Source organism: Phascolarctos cinereus, unplaced genomic scaffold (genome assembly GCF_003287225.1).
Source record: "Phascolarctos cinereus isolate Bilbo 61053 unplaced genomic scaffold, phaCin_HiC Scaffold_726;HRSCAF=1367, whole genome shotgun sequence".
Classification (NCBI taxonomy): Eukaryota; Metazoa; Chordata; class Mammalia; order Diprotodontia; family Phascolarctidae; genus Phascolarctos; species Phascolarctos cinereus.
This window is the reverse complement of record NW_027556098.1, coordinates 97,222,489-97,245,244: the sequence shown is the minus strand read 5'-3', so window position 1 is coordinate 97,245,244 and position 22,756 is coordinate 97,222,489. Positions and strand designations below refer to the sequence as shown.

General features: G+C 38.2%; 1 protein-coding gene across 2 annotated transcripts in view; it reads left to right on the top strand.

Moving 5' to 3' along the window:
* Positions 1–2,247: 2,247 nt before the first annotated feature.
* Positions 2,248–22,756, top strand: part of IFT57 (intraflagellar transport 57) — a 74,406-nt gene continuing 53,897 nt past the window's right edge. For both annotated transcript variants that reach the window (XM_020999927.2, XM_078146686.1), the window contains exons 1-5: positions 2,248–2,514; positions 4,663–4,825; positions 9,242–9,360; positions 10,606–10,696; positions 16,333–16,401. In XM_020999927.2, the coding sequence (XP_020855586.1) occupies positions 2,297–2,514; positions 4,663–4,825; positions 9,242–9,360; positions 10,606–10,696; positions 16,333–16,401 (660 nt within the window). In that variant the 5' untranslated portion in view covers positions 2,248–2,296. The remainder of the gene's footprint in view (positions 2,515–4,662; positions 4,826–9,241; positions 9,361–10,605; positions 10,697–16,332; positions 16,402–22,756) is intronic.

Here is a 22,756-nt window from a genome sequence, read left to right as displayed (position 1 = left end):
TTTAAAATGTTTCAGAAATCTTTGTGGCTGAAAACCTGTAGGGACTTGAACTCTCCTCACCCTTGGAACCAGATAAAGACATTAGCTCACTAAGTGCTAAGTAATATTTATTCTTAAATGCTAAGTAATTTTTATTCTTAAAACTTCCTACAATCACTTTCTAAAACTTGTTTTTTAGGATTATCTTGTAGACATTATTCAATCACAACCCTTCTGAGGTACTCCTCACAAGACCACTTTTCAGAGTCTTGCAAATACTCTCCCTCCACTAATTTCTGCAGTTAACAGGTAAATTGGTTGTAGGTTGTGTTGGGGTCTGAGAGGTTGAGACCCCTCAAAGACCAGAGCACGGGACAGGTAGTCTGGAATGAATTCACAGACTCAAGCATTCTTTAAGTCAAAGTGGCAAAGATTTGTTGTTATACTTTTCAGTGGGCAAGGATTCTTAAGGAACCTGCGGGAGATTGAGGATGGACCTAGGGTTTATACTGAAAAGGGCATAGGAAAGGAATGCTAGGGATACTGATTAGGCAATCCAAAGGTCCAGATGTCTTTGGGGGCTATGGATGGGAAAGTACAGGAAGTGTACCAGTCAGGGAGAGAGATGACAGAGGTATGGATCTTGGGAGTCTGGCAGGAGGAAGAGTCCTTGGACTGGCCAAAGACAAAATTCCTTGGGCTGGGCAAGGCACCCCTCTCCCTCTGTCTTGATGAGAGAATGCTCTACAACAAGGGGAAGCTTTCTTATAGGACAGGAACTTACTAAGGAATTGGGAGGCTTCCAGAAACATGCTCTGAGGGGCCTGAGCCTGAGCAGCCCAGCACTCTCTCACCCAGCTTTGTGCAGCTGCACCAGGAAGACAGATAAGGGTCCTGCTGGGGCCCACCGCTTGAATCACTGCTAGGCACAGTGTACTTGTGCTGAGGAGTGGTTGTCAGAGACAGTGTTTCTGAGACTAGGGAGAAATTGGGGTCCAAGGACAAGCACAAGCATTCAAGCACCCCATCAGTTGTAGATCTCTCCAAATTCACCTTAAGCCAAAAATGCACCAACACCAGAAATTCTTATGTTCTCTCTCTTCTTTCTCTCTCCCCCTACCTCGAAGTCTCCACACTGCATTTATCCCCTAAACTGAGAGCTTCAGTGATAGGTAAGATCAAGAGAATGTTCCATCCCCTTCTCTCTATTCTGGGAGCCTACAAAACCTGTTAAAGAACTTTATAAACTGCAAGCAATAAAGTCCACTAGAGAAGAAAATAACCATCATTTCTTGACAATAAAATGAAGAGGGCGCTTCGAAGCTTACAGAAAATTTAGAGTTCTAAGAGGTAGAAAGCTGGCGTCTATGCCTTACTAGGAGACACAAACTTATTTTGCTCAACGCCTACCTACTACTATTCAATTCAATAAACATTTATTAACAGCCTACTACTTGCCAGGCACTATGCCAAGCACTAGGGATACAAAAAGAGGCAAAAGAGAGTCCCTTGCCCTCAAGGAGCTTACAATTTAATAGGGGAGACAACATGCAAACAAATATATATATATACACACATATATGTATATATATATACATATATACATACATATATGTATATATATATATATACATACACACACACACACACACACACAAATCAAGCTATATAAAGGCTAAATAGGAAATGATTAACAGATGGAATTAAGAGGGTTTGGGGAGGGTTTCCTGTAGGAGGTAGGATGTTAGCTGCGACTTAAGGAAGCCTGGGAACGCAACAGGTGGAGCGGAGGAGGGAGAACGTTCTAGGCATGGGGAACAGCCAGAGAAAATGCCCAGAGAAGAGAGACGGAGGGTCTTGTTCACAGAACAGGCAGGAGGCCGGGGTCAACGGATCAACAAGTGCGAGTTGGGAAGTAAGATATAAAAAGACTTGGAAAGGTGGGAGGGGACTAGGTTTTCACTTTGCACATGATCTTTGGACAGACGCAAAACCTAACGCCAGGAAAAGTTCCCTGGCCCCGCCCACCGCCTGCTCATGTATGCACAGAGTGGAGTAGGCGGGGCCAAGGTACCGAGGGGTGTGGAGCTCCCGGGCGCGTGGGCATCACAAGGAAAGGGCGGGGCTCCGGGACCCCGGAGGGGGCGTGACGTCACCGGAGGTTGACGTGTTGCCAGGCGACGGTGGCGCCCAGAGTTAGCGGCGGAGTTGAGCGCGGCCCTGCGGGGGAGGTTGTTGGGCCGCTTATCCCGGACTCGGACTACTCATCTCGCCCCCCGCCCCCACTCCCCCATCCCCCTCCCTTTCCCCCGCAGACATGGCTGTGGCTACGGCCGTGGTGTCGCCGGTGGGCGTAGAGGACACTGTGCTTCGGCCCCGCGGCGGGGACGCGGCCGGGGAGGGCGTGTACGTGGAGCGGGGCCCTGGAGCGGCCTACCATATGTTCGTGGTGATGGAAGACCTAGTGGAGAAGCTGAAGCTGCTGCGCTACGAAGAGGAGATCCTGCGCAGAAACAACCTGAAGCCGCTGTCCAGGTAGGACCCCTAGGCCGGCCACGCCCCCTTCCCGCCCCTGGCGCCCCGCGCCTAGCTCGGGGCGGCCTGGGCCAGGGGGGCTGATGGTATCCGGTCCGTTCCGTAGTCTCCCACACACATGCGCACACCCTTTTTATCGCAACCAGGAGGTAGCTGAGCCAGACTCTTATGTGCTTGCATCGCCCAGCTAAGACAGCAGTACCGAACCCGAGGAGTTTGGGGGCGTGGATGAGAAGGGAGAGAGAGAGTGCAAAAGTTCAGATTGGATATCTTTCAAAATGTGTCCCATTTGCAAGGCATGACGCAAGGAGAGGCTGGAAAATGCATTCGTAGGGTTTATGGACAGAGCTCATAGGACTACGTCTATTGTTTCTTGCCATGTACACCAGGCTCCTGGTATATAGTTCTCCATCCTGTGGGCAGAGCACTGTGTTCTATGAAGTCTGAAGAACAAAATACTTTTGTTTGTGTGGAAAATTCAGAACCTATCATATGTACAAGACAGTGCCTCTTTTTCTTTGGTAAGAATAGACAGATACCATTTTCTTCATCAATCCACCGAGTCTAGATTTAGCCAAATAAATTGGTTTCATAAATTTCTTTACATAATGATGTTGATATGTTTTGATTATTTTTGTGTTGTACGGATGGACTCGAATTAGATTTCGACTCTTAGAGTTGGAAGCAACTTTGCTTTACTTGATGTGTAATAAGCCCAAATAATTTTCCTGGGATTATCTCAAACATGATCTTCTACTCTTCATTCTTGTAACGATCCAAAATTTAAACTACCCGGGCTTTATCTAAGTCATCTCTCTTGCATAGTTTATCTATAATCAGTGAAAAGTTGGAGGAAAAGAACAACATGCTTATAACATGGTTTTAGTCATAGGTCACTATATATTATGATTTACATATTATTAGAAATTTATTGCTTAGACTGGATTGATTAGTATGTGGTTCATTTATATTTCAATTCAACAAACACTTAAGTACCCATTCTGCAAAATACTTGTACTGCCAAAGATGTGACACTTTGCCCAAATACATTGAGAGTAAAAGTAATATGTTCCTGTGTTCTGTTAATATTGATTGTATCACTATTACCTGACCAGTGCATCAGGCTACTTGAGTGCATCTTAAATATGTGTATAGAGACATATTGAGTTTCTTCATTTCCATTTATCAGTTTTGACCAGGAGAGTGGAGGTGTAGTAATAACCATATGTAACCGTAATAATCTTGAGAGAAGCTGTGGAAGGGTTTAAGAGGTATATGTGTACTTGTGTTTATAATATGTCATCATCTCCCTTCTTTCCCCTTTCTGTTGTGGCCATTCACAGGTGGGCTATGTATTGAAAAAAGTTGACAAAAACTGAATTGCAACATAGATAATAAGTGCTTTTTTATAAATTAAAGTTTATGATCATGACAGAGACAGGAAAAATTCTTGAACTAGTATTACTTTAATGTTATTGCTAGCTATCTTGCTCTGAAATTTGTTATTAAATTTCATAAGATCTCAGATCTGGGACTGTTTTTTGTTGGACTTGGGGGTTAGAAGTTACATTGAATATGTGTATTGTAGAGTTAAAATGTGGTATCTTAAATATCTTCTTAATCTTTTTTTAAAGTTTCAGATACACTTCTTTATTTCATATCCTTTCTTCCTTGTACTATAGACATATTAGTTCAAGTATTTCATTTGTAATAACGGTAATGATTTTTCTGATTCTTTCATTTGGAAAGGCTATGTAGTAGTGAAAAGATCACAGAATTAGGTATCAGGAGACCTAAATTAACAAATCCGATGCTGTCAGTAACTAGCTATGTAACTTCTTTTGGCAGTTTGAAACAGAATAATAAATACATTTTTAAAAATTGGCTTGGTCACTCTGGGTGCTTCTTTTTCTTCTTAATTTCTAACCTGAGAAAACCTCTACCTTCCCTTGCAGCTCTAACACCTGTGATTTTCTGTATTAAGAAACTTTAATGTTCATGTGGTATATGGAAATTGATAAAGAGCTCTATCGTTAGATTTCTGTTTGTTTTTGATGTTGCTATTAAAATAAAATATCATTTTGAAATATCATAGATGTTACTATTTTGCAGCTCTTTAAGATTTCTTTTTTTTTTCCTTTGAAACAGACATTATTTTGCTTTGCCTACCAACCCAGGTGAACAATTTTACATGTTTTGCACTCTTGCCGCTTGGCTAATTAGTAAAGCAGGATGCCCCTTTGAACAGCCACAGGAATATGATGACCCCAATGCAACAATATCTAATATATTATCTGAGCTTCGATCATTTGTAAGTGCAAAAGAGTTTGTATTTTCAAATTGTGAATTTTAAGCTCACTGTATTTGCTAATTAATTCAATATAAATGGCGGGCTATAATCTTTTTCCTGTTTATAAATTTCTAACTTTTTCAGAAGGTATATATCAAAATATATCAAAGTATTATAATTACATTTGAAGTATTATCAAGATAGTTTTAAGCATCTCTAGGTTTCTGTACCTGTCTTCCAAAAATTGTTAATTTACACTGATATATAGTACAAAAATGTACATGATTTTTCTTAATCTTAAAAATTTCTTAATCGGAACTAAAATATGGATTTTTAGCTCACCTTCCTGAAAAAAATAAGCAGCATCCAACAACTGAACAACAATTTATATTTTGACACATCTTTTGATGGTGGTTCATAATGCAGGTATACTTTTTATTTCTGTTCTTACTCCAGGGAAGAGGTAGTAGTGGTGCTAATAGAGGTACTAAACATAATGCAAGCATTTAATTAATTCATGAACTTGCTTCATCAGAGAAATTGTACATTGTCATCGTACCTAATTGTAAAAGTTGTAAAAATTAATCAGAGGCTATATCTACTTGACCTACCTCTGTGCTTTCCTTAGCACTCCATCATATAGACATGGCCTCACTTTCCCTTTCTTTTACATCTTTCCCTTCTCACACACATAGACACACTCCAAACTAACTTTCTCCCTAACTTCCTGTGGTTGGTGCTAGCATCTGCACGGTTATACAGGCTTGAAATCCTGAAGTCATCTTTCCCTCTCCATTTTCCCCTGCATATTATCATTTGTCATGTCCTGCCAATTCTGTCTTCACCTTTTTTAGATCTATCTCCTTTACTTTCACTCTAGCTAATCTCAGTCAAAATCTTATCTATTCAGCCAGTCAATCAACAAGCATTTATTAAGTATCTGCTTATTGTCAGGCACTGTTATAGGTGCTGGGGATACAAAAACCAAAAATGAAACAGTCCCAGCTCTCAAGGAGCATACACTCTATTGAGGGGAGACGCCACGTGTATATAGATATATGTACAAAATAGATACAGGTAAATACAACTTAGAGTGGAAGGGTACTTGTACGTGGGAGCACTGGGAAAGCCTTCATGTAGATGCTTGAGCTAAGTTGTGAAGGACATGAGAGATATTATGAGGTGGAGTAGAGAAGTACATTCTAGGGATGGGGGACAGCCATTGCAGAGTCAGGGAGGTGGTACATGGAATGGAACAGCCTTTGCTACCCATAGGATACAGGAACATGAGTAATGTATAAGATTAAAAGGGAAAGATAGGTTCAGATGAGGCTGTAAAAAACTTTAAGAAAAACAAACAAAAGAGTTTATGTTTTTGTCCAAGAGGCAATAGGGAGATACTGGAATGTTTTGAGTAGAGGAGTGACATGGTCATATCTGTGCTTAAGGAAAATCACTTTGGCAGCTGTGTAGAGAGGATAGCTTACAGTAGAGGATGATGAGACAAAAAGGACAATCAGGAAACCAGTATAATAATACAGGCAAGAACAGATTAGAGCCTGAAATAAGACATGGTGACTGTATGAGAAAAGGGCAGCTGTAAAAATATTATACTGGTAAAAAAGGCCATACAAGACACCTGTTTGGCTATGTGGGATGTAGGAGAATAAGAAGTTGAAGAATAACAGTGGCTAAAATCATGGTGTTGCCCTTGACAGAAATAGGGAAGTTCAGTGGGAAAATGAGATTTTTTTTGGGAAAGATAATGAGTTTGCTTTTGAATATTTTGGGTTTGATATGGCTCCAGTACATCCAATTTGAAATATCGAATATGTGGTAGGTGATATGGGACTAGAGCTCATAAGAGAGATTAGCCTGAATATATAAATCTGGGTGTCATCTGTAGAGAGGTGATAATTAAGCCTTTGGGAACTAATGAAGTCACTGAGTGAGAGTGTAGAGATGCAAGAGAAACTGTCAGTCTTGGAGTACATCCACAAGTAAGAGACATGAAGCGGATGATGATCTAGCAAAGAAAGCTGAGAAGGAACAGCCAGATATGTAAGAGAGTAGAATATCAGTTCTTGCCTAGCCTGTTATAATAGCCTAAGTGGTGTTCTTGCTCTGCCTTTTTTCCCCCCTCCCCAGTCTACCTACACCTTTTCTACCTGACAGGGCCAAGTACTTTTAAGTACTGCAATGCTTTCCCTAATGTATGGTCACTCCAGTTCTATATCCCTCTCATTATGTGTATGAGGGTATAATTTTGCTTCTATGAATTTTTAAATTGAAAATCTATCCTTCCTCTGAGAAATGTAAATAATCACATCTGTACATGACTATATTACTATGTTGGGGCTTTCTCTGCTTATCTGGATCTTTGTGTATTGAAAGTTTATTCTCCCTTCCCCTTTATGGAATCTAAATTAGCATTTCACTCGTAGAATGGAGAGGGAGAAGAGAAAACAACACCTCTACAAAGTGATTTGTGCTTTGATTTCATGTTTTCGGCTCTAAAATCTGCTGAGAAAGTTTCTTCCTTTCCAAATAACTTCATTTATAAAGTGTCCATGTAGACACAGACAATCCCATAGCACCTTGCATTTCGTCATTCATTAGCTAACCTTGAGTAAGTCAGTGAGCATTCCCATCTCTCTCAACCAATTACTATGCTGAAAGATAAAAAAAAGTATGCCTGAACCAGATGTTAGGTAACACTCTTGACTCCACCCACTGATCACCATCCGGGAACCTTGGAAAAGAAGGGAACAGCTCTTAACATATATGGCAGATGGGACTTTTCAGAGGAAGCTGGAAAACAACCTTAGTTCTGTATCCACCCCAATCTGGACTGCCAAACCATTGCCCAAATCTGGATATGGATTTGCCAGTTTGTAGCATCCCATCTCCAGCTGGCTATAAAAAAACTATCCCTTAATAAAGATCCTTAAGGCACATAAGTCTTGAGTGTGGGTTTCTTTTTCCAGTCTCTAATGTGAACACAGTTACTGTATATTCATGCATTTGTAGAGACATTTGCCTTGAAGAAATTGAAAGGGCTTAGGAGAAGCTGATCATGTCTTACTCATTTCTAAAAACCTGTGGGAACCTTCATTCCAGTTGCTACCATGGGTGGCCCTAATTTACCATCCCATCTTTTATCTTACTTTCATTATAATCTTCCAAATACTTAAGACTGTAGTAGACCTTCAATGGCAAATAAAATGGCTGATCTGTCAGCCTCTAGTTTATCCCACTTTCCATCCTTCGTATGGGGATCCTAATTATCTTCTTAATATATCACTTTGGTAATGTTATTTCTTCTCAATATTATTTCCTCAAAAATTCATTGCCTCTCCATTGTCTGCAAATTTATAAATTCCTAATCCTGACATTTCGAGATCTTCCCCAGTTTGATTTCTATCTTTCCCGCCTTATTTCACACACTCCCTTTCACTTAGGCTATGTTCTGGCTGGACCTCTTTGTATTCTGCTGTCATTGTGTCCCACTGCCTTTGCTCAAACTATTCCTTCTACCAGGAATGGAATTTCTCTTGCTTTCCAAAATCTCTGCCTGTTAAAGTGCTTCATCACCAGTTGTGGTGCCACCTCTTTGTTGAAGCATTTCTTGATATCCTCCTCCCTTTCTTCTTGTTTTTTGTCTGGGAATGTGATTTCAGTAGTATAGGGAACTCCAGGTGAAAAAAACCTTACAGTGCAGATTCAGCTACTGCTTTACCACTTCCAGTCTTAAAGAGTCGCTTGGAGACACCGAGAGGTTAAGTAACTAGCTCAGGGTCACATATGAATCAGAGATGGGACTTAAACTCAGATTTTCCTGACTGAGACCATGCCTCCTATAACTTCTGTGCCTTGGATAATCCTTTATGTGTATGTGATGGTGTTTCTTCACCATTCAGTTATAAATCCTCATCACAGATACAGTCAGGCCTGTCTTTGTATCCCTAGTGCCTAGAAAAGTCCCTTGTACATAGTAGGCACTTAATAATTTTTTGAATTAAATTAAATTGATTTCAGCAATTCAGTGTTGGAGTTTGAGAGATTCTGTAAAACCAGTTGGCATTGTATAGATCAAACAGCAGGCTTATTGATTTTTTTTTTCACTTTTCAACTGGTTGTTTTGCCTTTGTGTGTAGGCTGGCCTAGGGGAATAATGATTTTTCCTAGTCAGATAGCTCATCAGGAAAAGATGAACTGACTTCTTGCCAAATTTAGGCCATGTTATTTGTGTCTTAGGAAGAAGAGACAGGAAAAAAAAAAGATGGACTTAGCAGTATAATTATTTAAAACAGTATTTAACCTTCCTCTCCCCAAAACATACACACACATACACATACACATACACACATATGCAGCATGTCATTTGTCTCATCACATTTGGAATATAAAAAAGAAAATACTTTGTTTTTATTTTAGGGGAGATCTGCAGATTTTCCTCCATCAAAATTAAAGTCAGGTCATGGAGAGCATGTATGTTATGTTCTTGATTGTTTAGCTGAAGAAGCCCTAAAATATGTTGGTTTCAGTTGGAAGAGGTAAGATCATAGTATATTAGTACTGTATTATGTAAGCAGCACATTAAACCAAATTGTTCAGAGCCTTAAAAAGTGATCTCATGGGGAACCCTTCCTGTTGTTTTATATCATATTGGAAAAACACCTCAGGTAATAGAGAAGAGAAAAAAAGTCAATATAGAACTGAAATGTTTAGTGACGTTTTATGCTAGTTTTAAAGTAAAGTATTAGATATTTTGCTTCTGTGATCAACTATATAAACTTGTACTGGCAGGTATGTGTGCATTTTGTATTTGATTGTTAGAGCTAGACAGGACCTTTAAGGTCACATAGACCAAGTTACTCATTTTACACATGAGGAATGATGTGTGGTTTAAAAAAAAGAAAAGGACCTTATAAAATTACATAGTCCATAGATGAGAAAGGGGTAGTGAGGTGGCCCAGTGGATAGAGTGCTGGGCCAGGAGTCAGGAAGACTCATCTTCCTGAGTACAAATTTGGCTTCTGATGCTTACTAGCTGTGTTACCCTGGGTAAGTCACTTAACCTTGTTTGCCTCAGTTTCCTCTTCTGTCAAATGAACTGGAGAAGGAAATGGCAAACCTCTCCAGTATCTTTGCCCAACAAAACCCCAAATGGGGTCACGGGAGTCAGATTCAACTCAAACAACTGAACAACAGCAATAGATGGAAAAAAAAATTAGAGGGGACAATCAGCAAATCAACAACTCCAAGTAAGAATCATAAAATCTTAACTGTCATAGATGACAATCTGTATCAGTACTGTGGTATAGTGGGAAAAGCATTATCTTGGAGTTAAAACACCTGAGTTTAAAGTTTAAAAGTTTGAAGTTTAGTAGCTTATATGACCCTGGGCAAGTAATTTAACTTCTTTATGCCTTAGTTTCCTCATCTTTAAAATGAGGATTATAATGCTTACATTATCTACCACAGAAGTAATGCTAAAGTACTACATAGAAATATGCCAATTTAATAATATAATAACATAAACATTATTTTAGCATGCACAGATCACTTGGAAGTTTGCACAAATACTAACTCATATTTTTTTCATATTCCCTAATGTCACATTCAGGAAAATTCCAGTGAACGTCACTGTTATGGCTTGTACTTTGTAAATCTCATATATCAGAAGTTAGAAAATTTTAATAAAAGTTTGTTTCTGTTCTGAGCATTTTCCTTATTATTTCTTGTATGATTTATTTTTCGAGTAAATACACAAATTAAACTTAGCTGTCTTCTTTTAGGCCAGTATACCCAGTAGAAGAATTAGAAGAAGAAACAGTTGCAGAAGATGATGCAGAATTGACAGTAAATAAAGTAGAGGAAGAAATTGTGGTACGTGTTTGTTTACATCAGATTTTTTATTAATTGTATTAATCACTAGCTCTGAGTTTCCTGTGCATAAATATCTTTTGTTTCCTATAAGAATAGGGAAGCATTTTTTAAGCATCTACTATATGCCAGGCACTGGCTTAAGCACTTTAAAAATACAGTGATGGAAGTTGTCATATCTAGAATATATTTTTTTTCAGTAACTTTTAGGAGAGAAAAATGTTAAATATAGGTCCAGGTCAGAAGAGTAGGCATGTGCTTCTTCACTGCTACTTCCAGGCCCTCCCTCTGCTAATATCTCCTTCATATATGCAGATACTGTTTGCAGTTATCTACCAGCCCTCAGATCATTCCCCCTCTTTCATCAAGTGGTTTAGATTGGGAGTTTCTAGTCTTCCTTATTAGTAAAACCCTTGCCTTTCTACTCCCCTCCCAAGAGAGATATTTCTTTCTTGTTCTCCCCATACCTGTCTGAATTCCTTCCCAGTTTTATTGCTGGATCATCAACCATGTCCCACCTGCTAAACATCATTTTACATCAGGAACTATCGTCAGTTGTCTTGTCCTTCTATGTTAGGAGTTATTATCCTGGGGCCTGTAATCTTGATTAAAATATTTTGGGGGCAGCTAGGTGGTGCAGTGGATAGAGCACCGGCCCTGGAGTCAGAAGGACCTGAGTTCAAATCCTGTCTCAGACCAGACACAGCTGTGTGACCCTGAGCAAGTCACTTAACCCCATTGCCTAGCCCCCTCCCCAAAAAAACAGATAGATAGAGAGAGAGAGAGAGAGATGACTATCAATATAATTTATTTCCTTTGTAACTCTTTGTATTTTATTTTATACATTTAAAAAACCTTATTCTGAGAAGGATTCCATGGACTTGACTAGATTGCCAAAGGAGTTCGTGACAAAAAAATGGTTAAAAACCCCTGCTCCTCTCTTTCTTTTCTCTGTCTCTCTGTGATCTTATTGGTGTCCATGCATTCAATTATATCTCTATTCTAATGACTCCCAAATCTTCACACCCAGACCTCATCTTTCTCCTGGGCTCCAGTTTGTCATCTCCAGTAGCCATGGATGTCGCATGGAGTCTATCACTATCTTTTCATTGATTCAGGTTCACAGCTTGGGAGTTATCTTTGCCTTCTTTCTCTCTCTCCCCATCCTTCCCTCCCCCCCTTTCTTTCTCCCTGCCTCTTCTTCTTCCTCTCCCCAGACCCAAGCAAGTGCCAAGTTTTGATTCTGCTTCCACCTATTTTTCCCATTTTTCTCACCTATCCTCTTCTCTTCAGTTCCATAGCCACCACCTTTGTTTGTTTCAAAACAAAGCTTTGGGTCCCTAGCACCTCACATAGAGGAGTTTCTTAATAAATGCCTGTTGATTAATAGTTAAATTCTCATCACCTCTTGCTTGGGCCTACTAATTGGCTCTCAGTCTTCTCCAATCTGTTCTCCATAGATATTTCTGTCTTTTGTGCCATTGCCAAAATAATCTTCCTAAAGCATGGCTCTAACTATGTCACTGCCCTGCTCAAAAAGTTTCAGTGGCTCCCTCTTGCCACACCTTTAAGCTTATTTCATATCATTCCCCTCAATACACTCTGTGTTCTAGCCAAATACATAAGCCTTGCTTAATTCCTATTCTTTTGCCCTAACACCATAATTTCATTTCTTAGTGCTTTTTGTGTCTATAAAATGAATATACAATACCACCCCATAGAAATATTCAGATCAATAAATGTTGGTCAAATGTTCTTGAGGGCTTCAAATAAAAGATCTTATTTAAATTGCACTACACCATTTGGGCCTTTGTGCATGTTTAACATGCTGTTCATAATATGAAACTAAAAGACTAGGTCTCTAGTGTTTAAATCTGTGTTTGCTACAACAGATCAGAATTGTGAGGCCAGTGGGAACAGAGAGACCTTCTCAGGTAGTCCCATTGCCCAGAACTTGAGATAGATTAGACTTGACAATTTGAATATGGAAAGATATGTGGAATTTGGTGATTGAAATACATTAAAGAACTACTTCATTCTGTGTGTAAATTATTGTGTTCTGAACTAATTAAAATTTTTGAGTAAACTTTGCGTGTAACTAGTAAAATGCCCTGAAAACTCAATGTAGAAGTAAGTAAGAAAGCAATTAAGATAGCAAACAACCATCAGAGAAAATTTCCTACTCACTAACTGAAGATGGAAAAGCCATTATATTACAGATAACTGTATTTATGAATTTAGTATCACTTAAAAGAATATACTTTTTTGCATTATAAATTGAAAATTTGAAGGTATATATAAGCCTTGGCAAGTATTTTGATTCCAGTAAAGAAATATAATTCTAAAACTCTTTTTCACTGTCCCTGTTACATCAGACTCCTCTTTCCTTCTACTTTCCTGTTCATTTTTTTTTGCCCTGGTGTTAAAGGTTAAGTCTTGTCCCAGTACTTCAATTTTTAATCTTTAATGATCCTCCACCACATGCTGTTTGACATAAATAAAACTGTAGCACATTATTGCTGTGGCTTCTGGGCCACCTCAGCATTTTGAAGTCCTAGGTGCATTTAAAACCAAATTATAGCAGCATTAGTGGGGGAAAAGGGGAGATAATCATTTAGCAGGGGTGTCTAACCTGGGTCCAAGGACTCCCGAGGATTCTGCTGATTAATTTCAGGGCATCCACAAATTTTGTTGAGAAAAAAAATATATCTTTATTTCAATATCCATTGGTTTCCTTTGTATTTCTATGTGCTTTATGCCTTTAAAAACATTATTCTGGGAGAAGTCCATGACACTGAAAGAGGTTAAGATCACATTAGAGCAGAGATGTCAAAACTTGCAAAACTCCTCCTCCATCATCCCATCCCCTTCACTATGCCTCCCTGAGCCCTGCCATGGGTGGAAGCAGATTGAAGTTGGGAAATGTTTAACAAAATAAATAAAAATGCAATAAAACATAAATAATGCTAATTTGTGGTTTTCTAAGTCAATATGTGGCCTATTTGATTCTGATAGCACTGCCTTAGAGAATCCATGGAAATAAGTTCCCTAGCTAGGCTTTTCTAATAGATTCAGATCCTTTCCTATGTGGCCTGTGCCTAGGAACATTTCTATCTGTGCACATTCAGTTTTATCCCTGCACTTCTTTCCCACTTTTCATTATAATATTAACGCTTTCTTTTCAAAGTTGTATTTGCACTTCTTTTTTTTATCATCATTCTCTCCTATACTTCAAATTCAGGAGACTCTTTAACAGTCCGTAACACTATTTCTGTGATTCCCCCTCTATGTCTCACACACTTTCCCAATAAAAATTTTCTGGGGCAGTTATAGGCTAATAATTTTGGAAAGTATTGGACTTGTTTCTTCAGGCTATTAAAAATACACTTAGAGTAACTGATTGACTATCTAAGCATGTGACCAGGTTGTAGTAGGAAATTACTAGGTGGAGTAGTTTAGGCAGCCTAAACTCTGAACAAAAGATTAGATTGTAGGAAAGCCAAGGTAAATTCTCTGACTCCATCATAAAGAATCACAGTTTCTTTGAGAAACATCCTGAGTCAATATGGAAGGATGGTGATGCTTTTGAAATTTAGAAGAACCTTGACTTGTTTTTAAATGCTTCTAGGAAGCCATGAAGTGGCCCCATCTCTCTCTTGTCCTCTCTATAATATGGAGAGAGAAAGAGACGTATATATGCATCTGTATGTGTGCATATACACACATATAGATATGATTTTTAAATTTTTTACTTCTATTTTTGTTTTTATATCACCTTCATTTACAAATAAATCTTTCACTCTTCCCTACCTAGAAGGCATCCTGTGTAAGAAAGAAATATGAAAACAATGAGAGGAAAAGGAAAAAGCATCTCAGCAAAACTAACCAAGCCATAAGCCAAATCTGCCTTTATATATAATATAATCTTCCATTCCATATTACTTAGCCTTTGCAAGAAAGGAAAAGGGGGGTTCATTTTCTCTTTTCTTCTTTGGGACACAACTCAGTTGTTAAAATTATTTTAATTAGGATGTGTGCATCTGGGTTTTGTTGTTGTTCTTGCTGTGATTGCTCTTTCCATTTACATAGTTGATGTGTATGCTGTCTTCCTGGTTCTGCTTATTTCACTAACATAACTCTTCTTGTGCTTCTCTGTATTCTTTATAATCGTCCTTTTTGGGGGTTATAGTATTACATCCATATATTACAGTTAATTTTACCTTTATCCAATTGATGGGCATCTGCTTTGTTGCTAGTCTTTTACTACCTTAAAAAAAGTAGTACCATAAATATTTTGGTATGTCTAGGGTTTTTCCTTTTTTGGCCTCGTTGGGGGTCGCAGAGGAATATCTGGGTCACAGAGTGTGGGCAAAATTTAGTCACTTCTTTTAGCATAGTTGCAATGTCTTTCCAAATTGGTTAGACCACTTCACAGTTCCACTAAGAATACAATCTTTGTTTCCTGTCTTTCCATAGCCTTTTCAGCATTTACTAATCTCATCTTTTCTCATATTTGTCAATTTGCTATTTATGAGGTGAAACCTCAGGGTTGTTTTGATTGGTATGCCTCTTGTTAGTGATTTGGAGGAGTCTTTCATATATGGTTTTTAATAGTTCATAATTCTTTTGATAAATGTTTGTTCTCAAAGGTCAGATCCTTTAAACACATCATGGTGGAATAGTTCTTAGACATATATTTCTATCAGTTCTACATATTATATCTTGGATATCAGACCCTTTTCAGAGATATTTGATATTCTAAATTGACTACTGCCTTTCTTATCCTAGTTGCATAACTTTTTTCATGCAAAGACTTTTTTAATTTAATGTATTAAAAGTTATCTGTTTTATCTTTTGTAATAACCTCTGTGCCTTGTTTGATTAAGAAGTCTCCCCCTGCCTAGACTTGGCTATGAAAGTTAAGTGATCTGGTTCTTGTATTTTTTTCTTATGGTATTCAGGTTGTGTGGATTTTTAGCTTATGTTGGCATATGACATAACATGTTGGTCTAAACCCAATTCCTGCCATTTTTTTTTACATTTTCCTACAAGTTCTTGTCAAATAGAGGATTCTTCCATAAGTAATTTATGTTCTTGGATTTATCAAGCATTGTATTACTAAGTTAAAATGTTTTTGATTCTTCTTTATCTAGCTTGTTCTACTGATGTACTTTTCTGTTTTTATAACTAATTCCAGAAAGTTTTGATGATTACTCCTTTATAGTATAAATTGATACTCTGTATATTTTTTAAAAAACCAATACATTGGTTCATTTGCGTGGTAACTGTCCCAAATTCTGCAGCCCTGTAAATAGCCTCCAGTGACTACAGAACCACTCATTTCTAGCACTGGCATATTTTTTCTCTGTTTTTTAATCAGTCATAAGACTGAGTCCCAGTAAATTTCCTTAACCATTCATTTTGCTAGGATGGTTCGCAAATGACAGACATAAATTCTTTCATCAGGAAATACTGCCTTCAATATGGTATACTTCCTTATACACAAACTCTATAGATTTGTCTTTTTTTCTGCAAGAAATCTTAGATAAAACCTAACATAATGTATGTGTATTCATATAATATTTTTAAATTATGATTTATGATAACAATGTATTAAAGAAATTTTTTTCTTTTCCAAGGAAGAGGAGACTGACAATGAAGAAAACTTTATTGATCTCAATGTTTTAAAGGCACAGACCTACCGATTGGTGAGTTAATATATCCATTACTGATTCATAAACAAAAAACATTAAGTATTTAAGCTTTAATCACTACTTATGTTTTGGTATAAGTTGAAATTAATAGAACCAATGGTTTTGTTTTTGGAGATTTTGTTTTAAAAGTTCTTTAATTATTTTCACATTTTAAAAAATAATTGTAACAAAAAAGTGAATAAACAAATGCATACTATAGTTTCACTGATTTAAGGCTTAGTTAAATACAGTTAACATAGTACAGTGGAAAAAAGGCTATCTTCTTTAGTGGTTCTTTAACAGTGTCCAAGCAATTAACTCCTTTGAGCAGCCTGTTCCATCCTCTTTTAAATAAGATCATAATATTTATTTTGTTCACCTCATAGGGTTATTGTGAGGAAATCAGTTTGTAAACCTTTAATACTATATAAATGTGAGTTTATTTTTATTTTTATTATTAGTGGCCAGATAGGTAGTAATACTGTGTCTCTGGGGCTCATTTGACATTATCAAGTGCTACTTTATATCATTCATTAATATTATTATAAGCAAATGTCTTATTTACTAAAATTCTTGAAGGTGGAGACTTTGTTTTACACTTCTGTGTATCTCTCACAGTGCCCTGTGTGTTGAATAAATATTTATTTGTGGTTGATAAACTGGAAAGTCAATGAGTAGATCTTTTTTATAGAAAAACCCAATGTCTTGCATTTGAACAGTTGTTTGACTGGTTAGCTTAATAGTCATACTAAAGGCACTTCCATCCCTATTGTGGATTTTCCTTCTTTGTTGTTTGTCTTCCTCTTCAACTCATATTGCCTTGGACTGTCACTTTACCATTGCATCTTCTCCCCTTGGCCCAGCCCAAGATGTCCAAAGTCTTCAGTGGCTACTGGTGTTACTGAGGAGGAGGTGGAAAAGGGTAAAATCTCAAGAGCCAGGATTCAAGCGCAAGTCTTCTCTCTTCAGGTCTTGTGTTCTTCCCACTACCTGATGGAAAAAAAAATGGTCAGAAAGAGTTAGTAATGCTGTAGAGGGAAACAAGCTAATGAGCCAAACCCAAGGCCTGTAGAAGAAAGCGTTAGACTGTGCTATGGGTCTAGCAGGATGTAATAGTGAACCCAGTTGTCTTTCAAACACTTGACTACTAGGCATGCGTTTCACAGTTCAGAAAAGGGAAAGAAGGCAGCAATGGGAACTACCAAAAATAAAAGAGAATAAACTAAGCTCAGCAGGACATGAAGAAAAAAAGTGATGAAAGCTCAGGTGGCTAATCGGAGAAGGGAATTCTCCATCAGTTGTTCAGCATGTGGTCAAAGGGCCTCTAGTCCAATAAAGAAAAAAGAGCACTCTCATTGGAATAAGAGGACCTGGTTTCAAATCCCATCTCTTCTGTTTACTTGAGTGATCTTGGGCAAGTCACTTAACCTCCTTAGGCCTCAGTTTCCTCATCTGTAAAATGAAAGGTTTGGATTGGATGGCCTTTGAGGTCCCATCCAGGACTAAATATATGATCCTATGATCTTTGGCAGAAGCCAGTATTATATACATAGACTAGCATGAAATATTTGTGATTACTAGGCTAAGGCCAATATAAGCTAAGGGTAGAATATGCTTGAATACACTGTAAACTTATATCTAGTAATACTGTTTGAAAACCAAAGAGGTGTTGGCAATATCCCGCTGGCATTTCCTTAGCTGGGGAGCTAGTGGGCCCAAGGGAAATAGAGTCATTTTTGGATCCTGAGCAATTGCTCAGGAGGAGAAGCAAGGTTCATTTAATTATGGTGAAAGGAGGAATAATTAGAGGAACAAAGACCATGACTTTTGCCAAAATGCCAGCTACCCCCTGATTTAAATGAAACATGTTCCCCAATAACTGAACTTTTCTGAAGAGTTCTTAGTGTGTGATGACAATAACAGCTAACATCCTGGCTGTGACTGTCAAGGAGCTTCTCTGTTAGGGGACCACACACCAGCTGCAGCTAAGGACTGAGGGTAATTTCTGCTCTCGGAGAGAAGGAATGAGGGCTGCCATCATGAGACTCATCCTGAGCATGCTGTGTAGACTAGAAGAATGTCTAAGTTACTGTGCCATATATGGAGAAATCCCAAAGTCCTATTTCTGCTCCTCTTATCCCTCTAAGCACCTTTTTACTCCTCATCTCCATCATTCATTTATCAGCCTCTGCCCTATTGGAATCATAGACCTAAAAACTATGGGAGCCAGGGAGTAGATGAGAGCTGAGGAAGTCCCTGTTCAAACTAGAACTTTTACCCATTCCCAATGTAGGAGTCAGGAGAAATGTGTTGCTGGCAATCAAAGTTACAACTACACATGCCTTTTTTTCCTACATAAAAACATTGTGAAACATGTTGATTGGGTTCTGTAGTACTAAGTATAGTACTGAACTATTATATTTTTAGTACCTTGTGGGTTAAGTTAGCTTTTATAGGCTATCTTGGGAATGTAGCCACCATTTTATTTAATCGCCATGCCTAACTAGATCATGAGCTTTGTGGTTATAGGAACCATGCTTTTTTGTATTTCCCCAAGTACCCAGCAAGTGCTTTGTGCCTAGTAAAGACTCAATAAACATTTGTTGAACTTAAATTGAAACAACAAATGACACGGGGGGGGGGGGGGGGGGTGCTGGAGCAGCTCAAACTGACTCAATAGTTGTTTTCATTGAGAGCATTTATACCTCGGAAATAAGCAAATGTTTATCTCAGATATCAATAAATGCTACAAATCAGGACTTGACTTATTGTTTTGTTGATTGCCTAGATTTAAGAAAGCAATGGAGAAAATGTTAACAATGTAGCTTAAACTTTAAAGTTTATCATGTGTACTTTTTTTCCCAGAGAGTCGGTTGTTAAATACTTACCAGCAAACCACTGAATACAACTGTTAACCTAGCATTTAAATCCAAATAAGCTAAAGAATTCCAGATAAAAATCCAGTAACCATTGCAAGGCTCATTAACTACCATTTGCCATTTGAATGCATTATTACCTTGCCATCTTTTTTAAACAATATTTTTGTTTCGTGATCCTGGGAAGAGGGTGGATGTGGGTATCATAGAATAGACACGATGAACTTAACAGTTATAAGAAGAAAGAAAAAGTAGTTTAGATGGATGTGTAAATGGTTATTAGAAGGAAGAAAATGTATTTCTTCATAATTTTTATATCAGACATTGTCTCATGACTTCTTCCTTAGGGAAAAAAAATAACCAGATATGAGTAGTAAGATAGAAATAATTTTTATGGTACAGTGTGGCTTCCCCACCCTGTTCATCACTGGCTTGTGACCCTGCTAGAACCTTCTCTGCCCCACCTCTATTACATAGAATAGGTAAGTTTCAGTGATTTTTTTTTCAGCTTTGTGGCTTTGTAAAATCCTCTAGGTACTAAATTCCATTGACTTGGGTTATATAGTAAATATCCTCAATAGGTAAGACTATGATTGCAATTCCATAAGAGCAAGAAGTCTAGAATACCAGGTGTTTGTGGATGGTCAGCCATCAAGTACTAATGAGGCAGAAACTCTTTCATTTTTAAAAAATCTGGCAAGCTCACCATGTTGCCCACTAAAGCCATCTGCCTGAGACAGCTGTGTGTCTGACTGCAGCTTAGGATCACACAGGTTGCGCTTTCACAACAGGATTGCTATTTAGGTTTGTCTCATAATAGATTTAAGATTTTACGATTCAGTGAGGAGGACTTGCAAGGTAGAAGAGAGATTATTTTAGTAAAAATGAATGTAATGGGACCTTTACCAAAGCAAGAAATATGCAGAATTTAAAGAAAATAGTGCATGCGTTATGTGTAAAACCAGCAGAATATGTTAAATTTGAAAAAGTATTTATGAGCTCCTTTTTCGGAACTGTCTTCCAATGGAAGCATGTTATGGGGTGGTGCTCTGATCCTTGCATGCAGAGCCCAAGTCTATTGAGAAATCACTAGTGGGAAAATGAGCAGAGGCTTTTGTGATTGGTTATCTCTGGTGGCATTGTTAAGGGAGGGTTTAGGCTGCAGGAAGATGAGAATGAAGGCTGGGTTAAGGCTTCCAAGGCAGTAGTTTCTGCAGTGAGGGAGAGGGAGGCAGTGTCTGTGCACATGTAACAGCATCACATTGGCATATTGCATTCTCTTTCCGTGGTTAAAAAAAAAAAGTAAGGAAACTGTGCATACTCTAAATGCTATTTTAAAATGCCCATCACTTCATTTCAAAACATTTTTTCAGACATGTCTTAGACACTATTCTTCTTTGAGATGCTAAATTTGAGATTTTAGAAACCAAATCCTGAGTTATACAGAATAAAACTAAGCATTTCAAAAGGTTTGAACACAATTGGTTTTTAATTGCTTAGCAAAAATATCATTGTACCAAGAATGTGAAATTTTAGTTTGAAAAGCAAAAGCTATAAGAAAGTGAAAATGTGGGCTTGGAATGGAAATGTTATTTTAGTTTTAGCTAGAATGTCACTAGTACAGATTTTCAATAATGTAGCAGTCAAAGAGGGAAAATGTAGGGTTTGGGTTTTTTTGTTAATTTAAAAAGTAACCTTTTTTTACACTTTATGATTTTATAATTTTTGCTTTCTTGTTCTCTATGGTGGAATAAAGCCTGTGGTGGAATTATTTTTAGTTCTCCAATTTTTCCCTCATTCTTAGAACCTAAATATCTGGAAATGGACAGAAATGTAGAAAACTGGGGAGAAAAATCTGTCTCTTCTGCTTTTAGGAGGACAAATGATTCTTGTCCTCCTCAGTGAACAGGACAGAGTTTCACTCAGTCTGTTAATGTGGTTTTTTGTTTTGTTTTGTTTTGTTTTTTGAGGCAGGCAGAGTTAAGTGATTCGCCCAGAGTCACACAGCTAGTAAGTGTCTGGGGCCGCTCAGGTCATCTGGACTCCAGGGCAGGTGCTCTGTCCGTTGTGCCACCTAGCCGCCCCTGTTAATGTAGTTTTGGGATCTTTTTTTTTTTAAACTCAGAATAGGATGGATTCTCACCTTCATCTGAGTCGTAAGCTGTGGAAGTAGAAAAGGCACGAAAAAGTGTCCTTTCTAGTCCTGAGAGATAGAGCTCTATACTTAATTTGGAGGAGTTTACTAACACTAGGATAACAGTATTCTTTTGTATCACGTGGCAATTAAACCTCATGGATGTAACACTGTATGGTGATGACACCTTACAGAAAAGGATATAGTTTCTGTCCTCCAGAAATTTACATAAAAATCTTAGTATATATGGCTTCTTGTTGTTGATGATGTTGTTGTTGCTGTTGTTGACTTGAAGCCCTGGAGTCATTCAAAGTATCAGTACCTGTACTTCATCTTCTATCTCCAATTACCAAGTTGTATCAAGTCTCCAAAATTCCTTTCTCTATTTCCAACTCTATTCCTTCTTTATTTATAAAGCTAACACCTCATCACTTTTTGCTGGACTGCTACAGTAGCCCGCAGGGCCATCTCCTGTCGTCCTAATCTGTATCTTGCCACTGGACCCAGCTGGCTCCTGAGAAAAGAGTGAAGCTGGTGACTTTGCACAGCCTTCCCCTACTTAAATATAATTCACTTGTATGTCACGGCATCACCTCCCTGATGTCATGATCCTCTTCAAGAACCAAGGATAGACAGCTCCTCAAAGGAGTGGAAAGCTGGCACTGCCAGAAACCCCAGAGGAGATGCTCTTGGCTGAGGTGGACGGAGAAGCCTGGCACCTAGGGACAGCGACTTAGGCAGCCCACTCCAGCTACCCCCAATTCCACCCCAGAGCCACCATGCACCAGACCTGCACTGTCAGCCTGGTGTTCGCCAGCTGTTGCGGTAACGTGATGTTCCTGGAGCTCCTGGCAAGAGATCCAGAATGCTGAGCAAGAATTTCACTTTGTGTCTTCAAGTCAAGAGGTGGCTGAATGCAAGTAAACACAGAAGCAGAGATATTTTCCCCTCAGAAAAATGTTTCTCCTTCAGAAAGACTGAGAATTTGACAAGAAATCATACTGTTTGCAAAGCCTGTGGATTTTCATTTTGTTATTAATAATAATAAAAATAACTAATAATAAGGGAAAAAATTGTTATTTTTGTCAATAGTTCTTACTGAGGAACAAAATCCAGAAAAATATTGAAGTGTAAGAAAAAGAGAGTTGGGTTACCACTCTAAAGGTTTAAATATCAGTAAATCATCATATGCCCTTTGGAATTCAAATTCTTATGCAAAGAAAGTGACTAAAATGTCTATCCCCTTTTACTCAGAGATTCTATTATTGGGATATACCCTAAGGATGTCAATGACACAAAGACAGGCCCCTTGTTCACCAGAGTATTTATAGCAGCCTTTTTTTGCACTAGCAAAGAATTG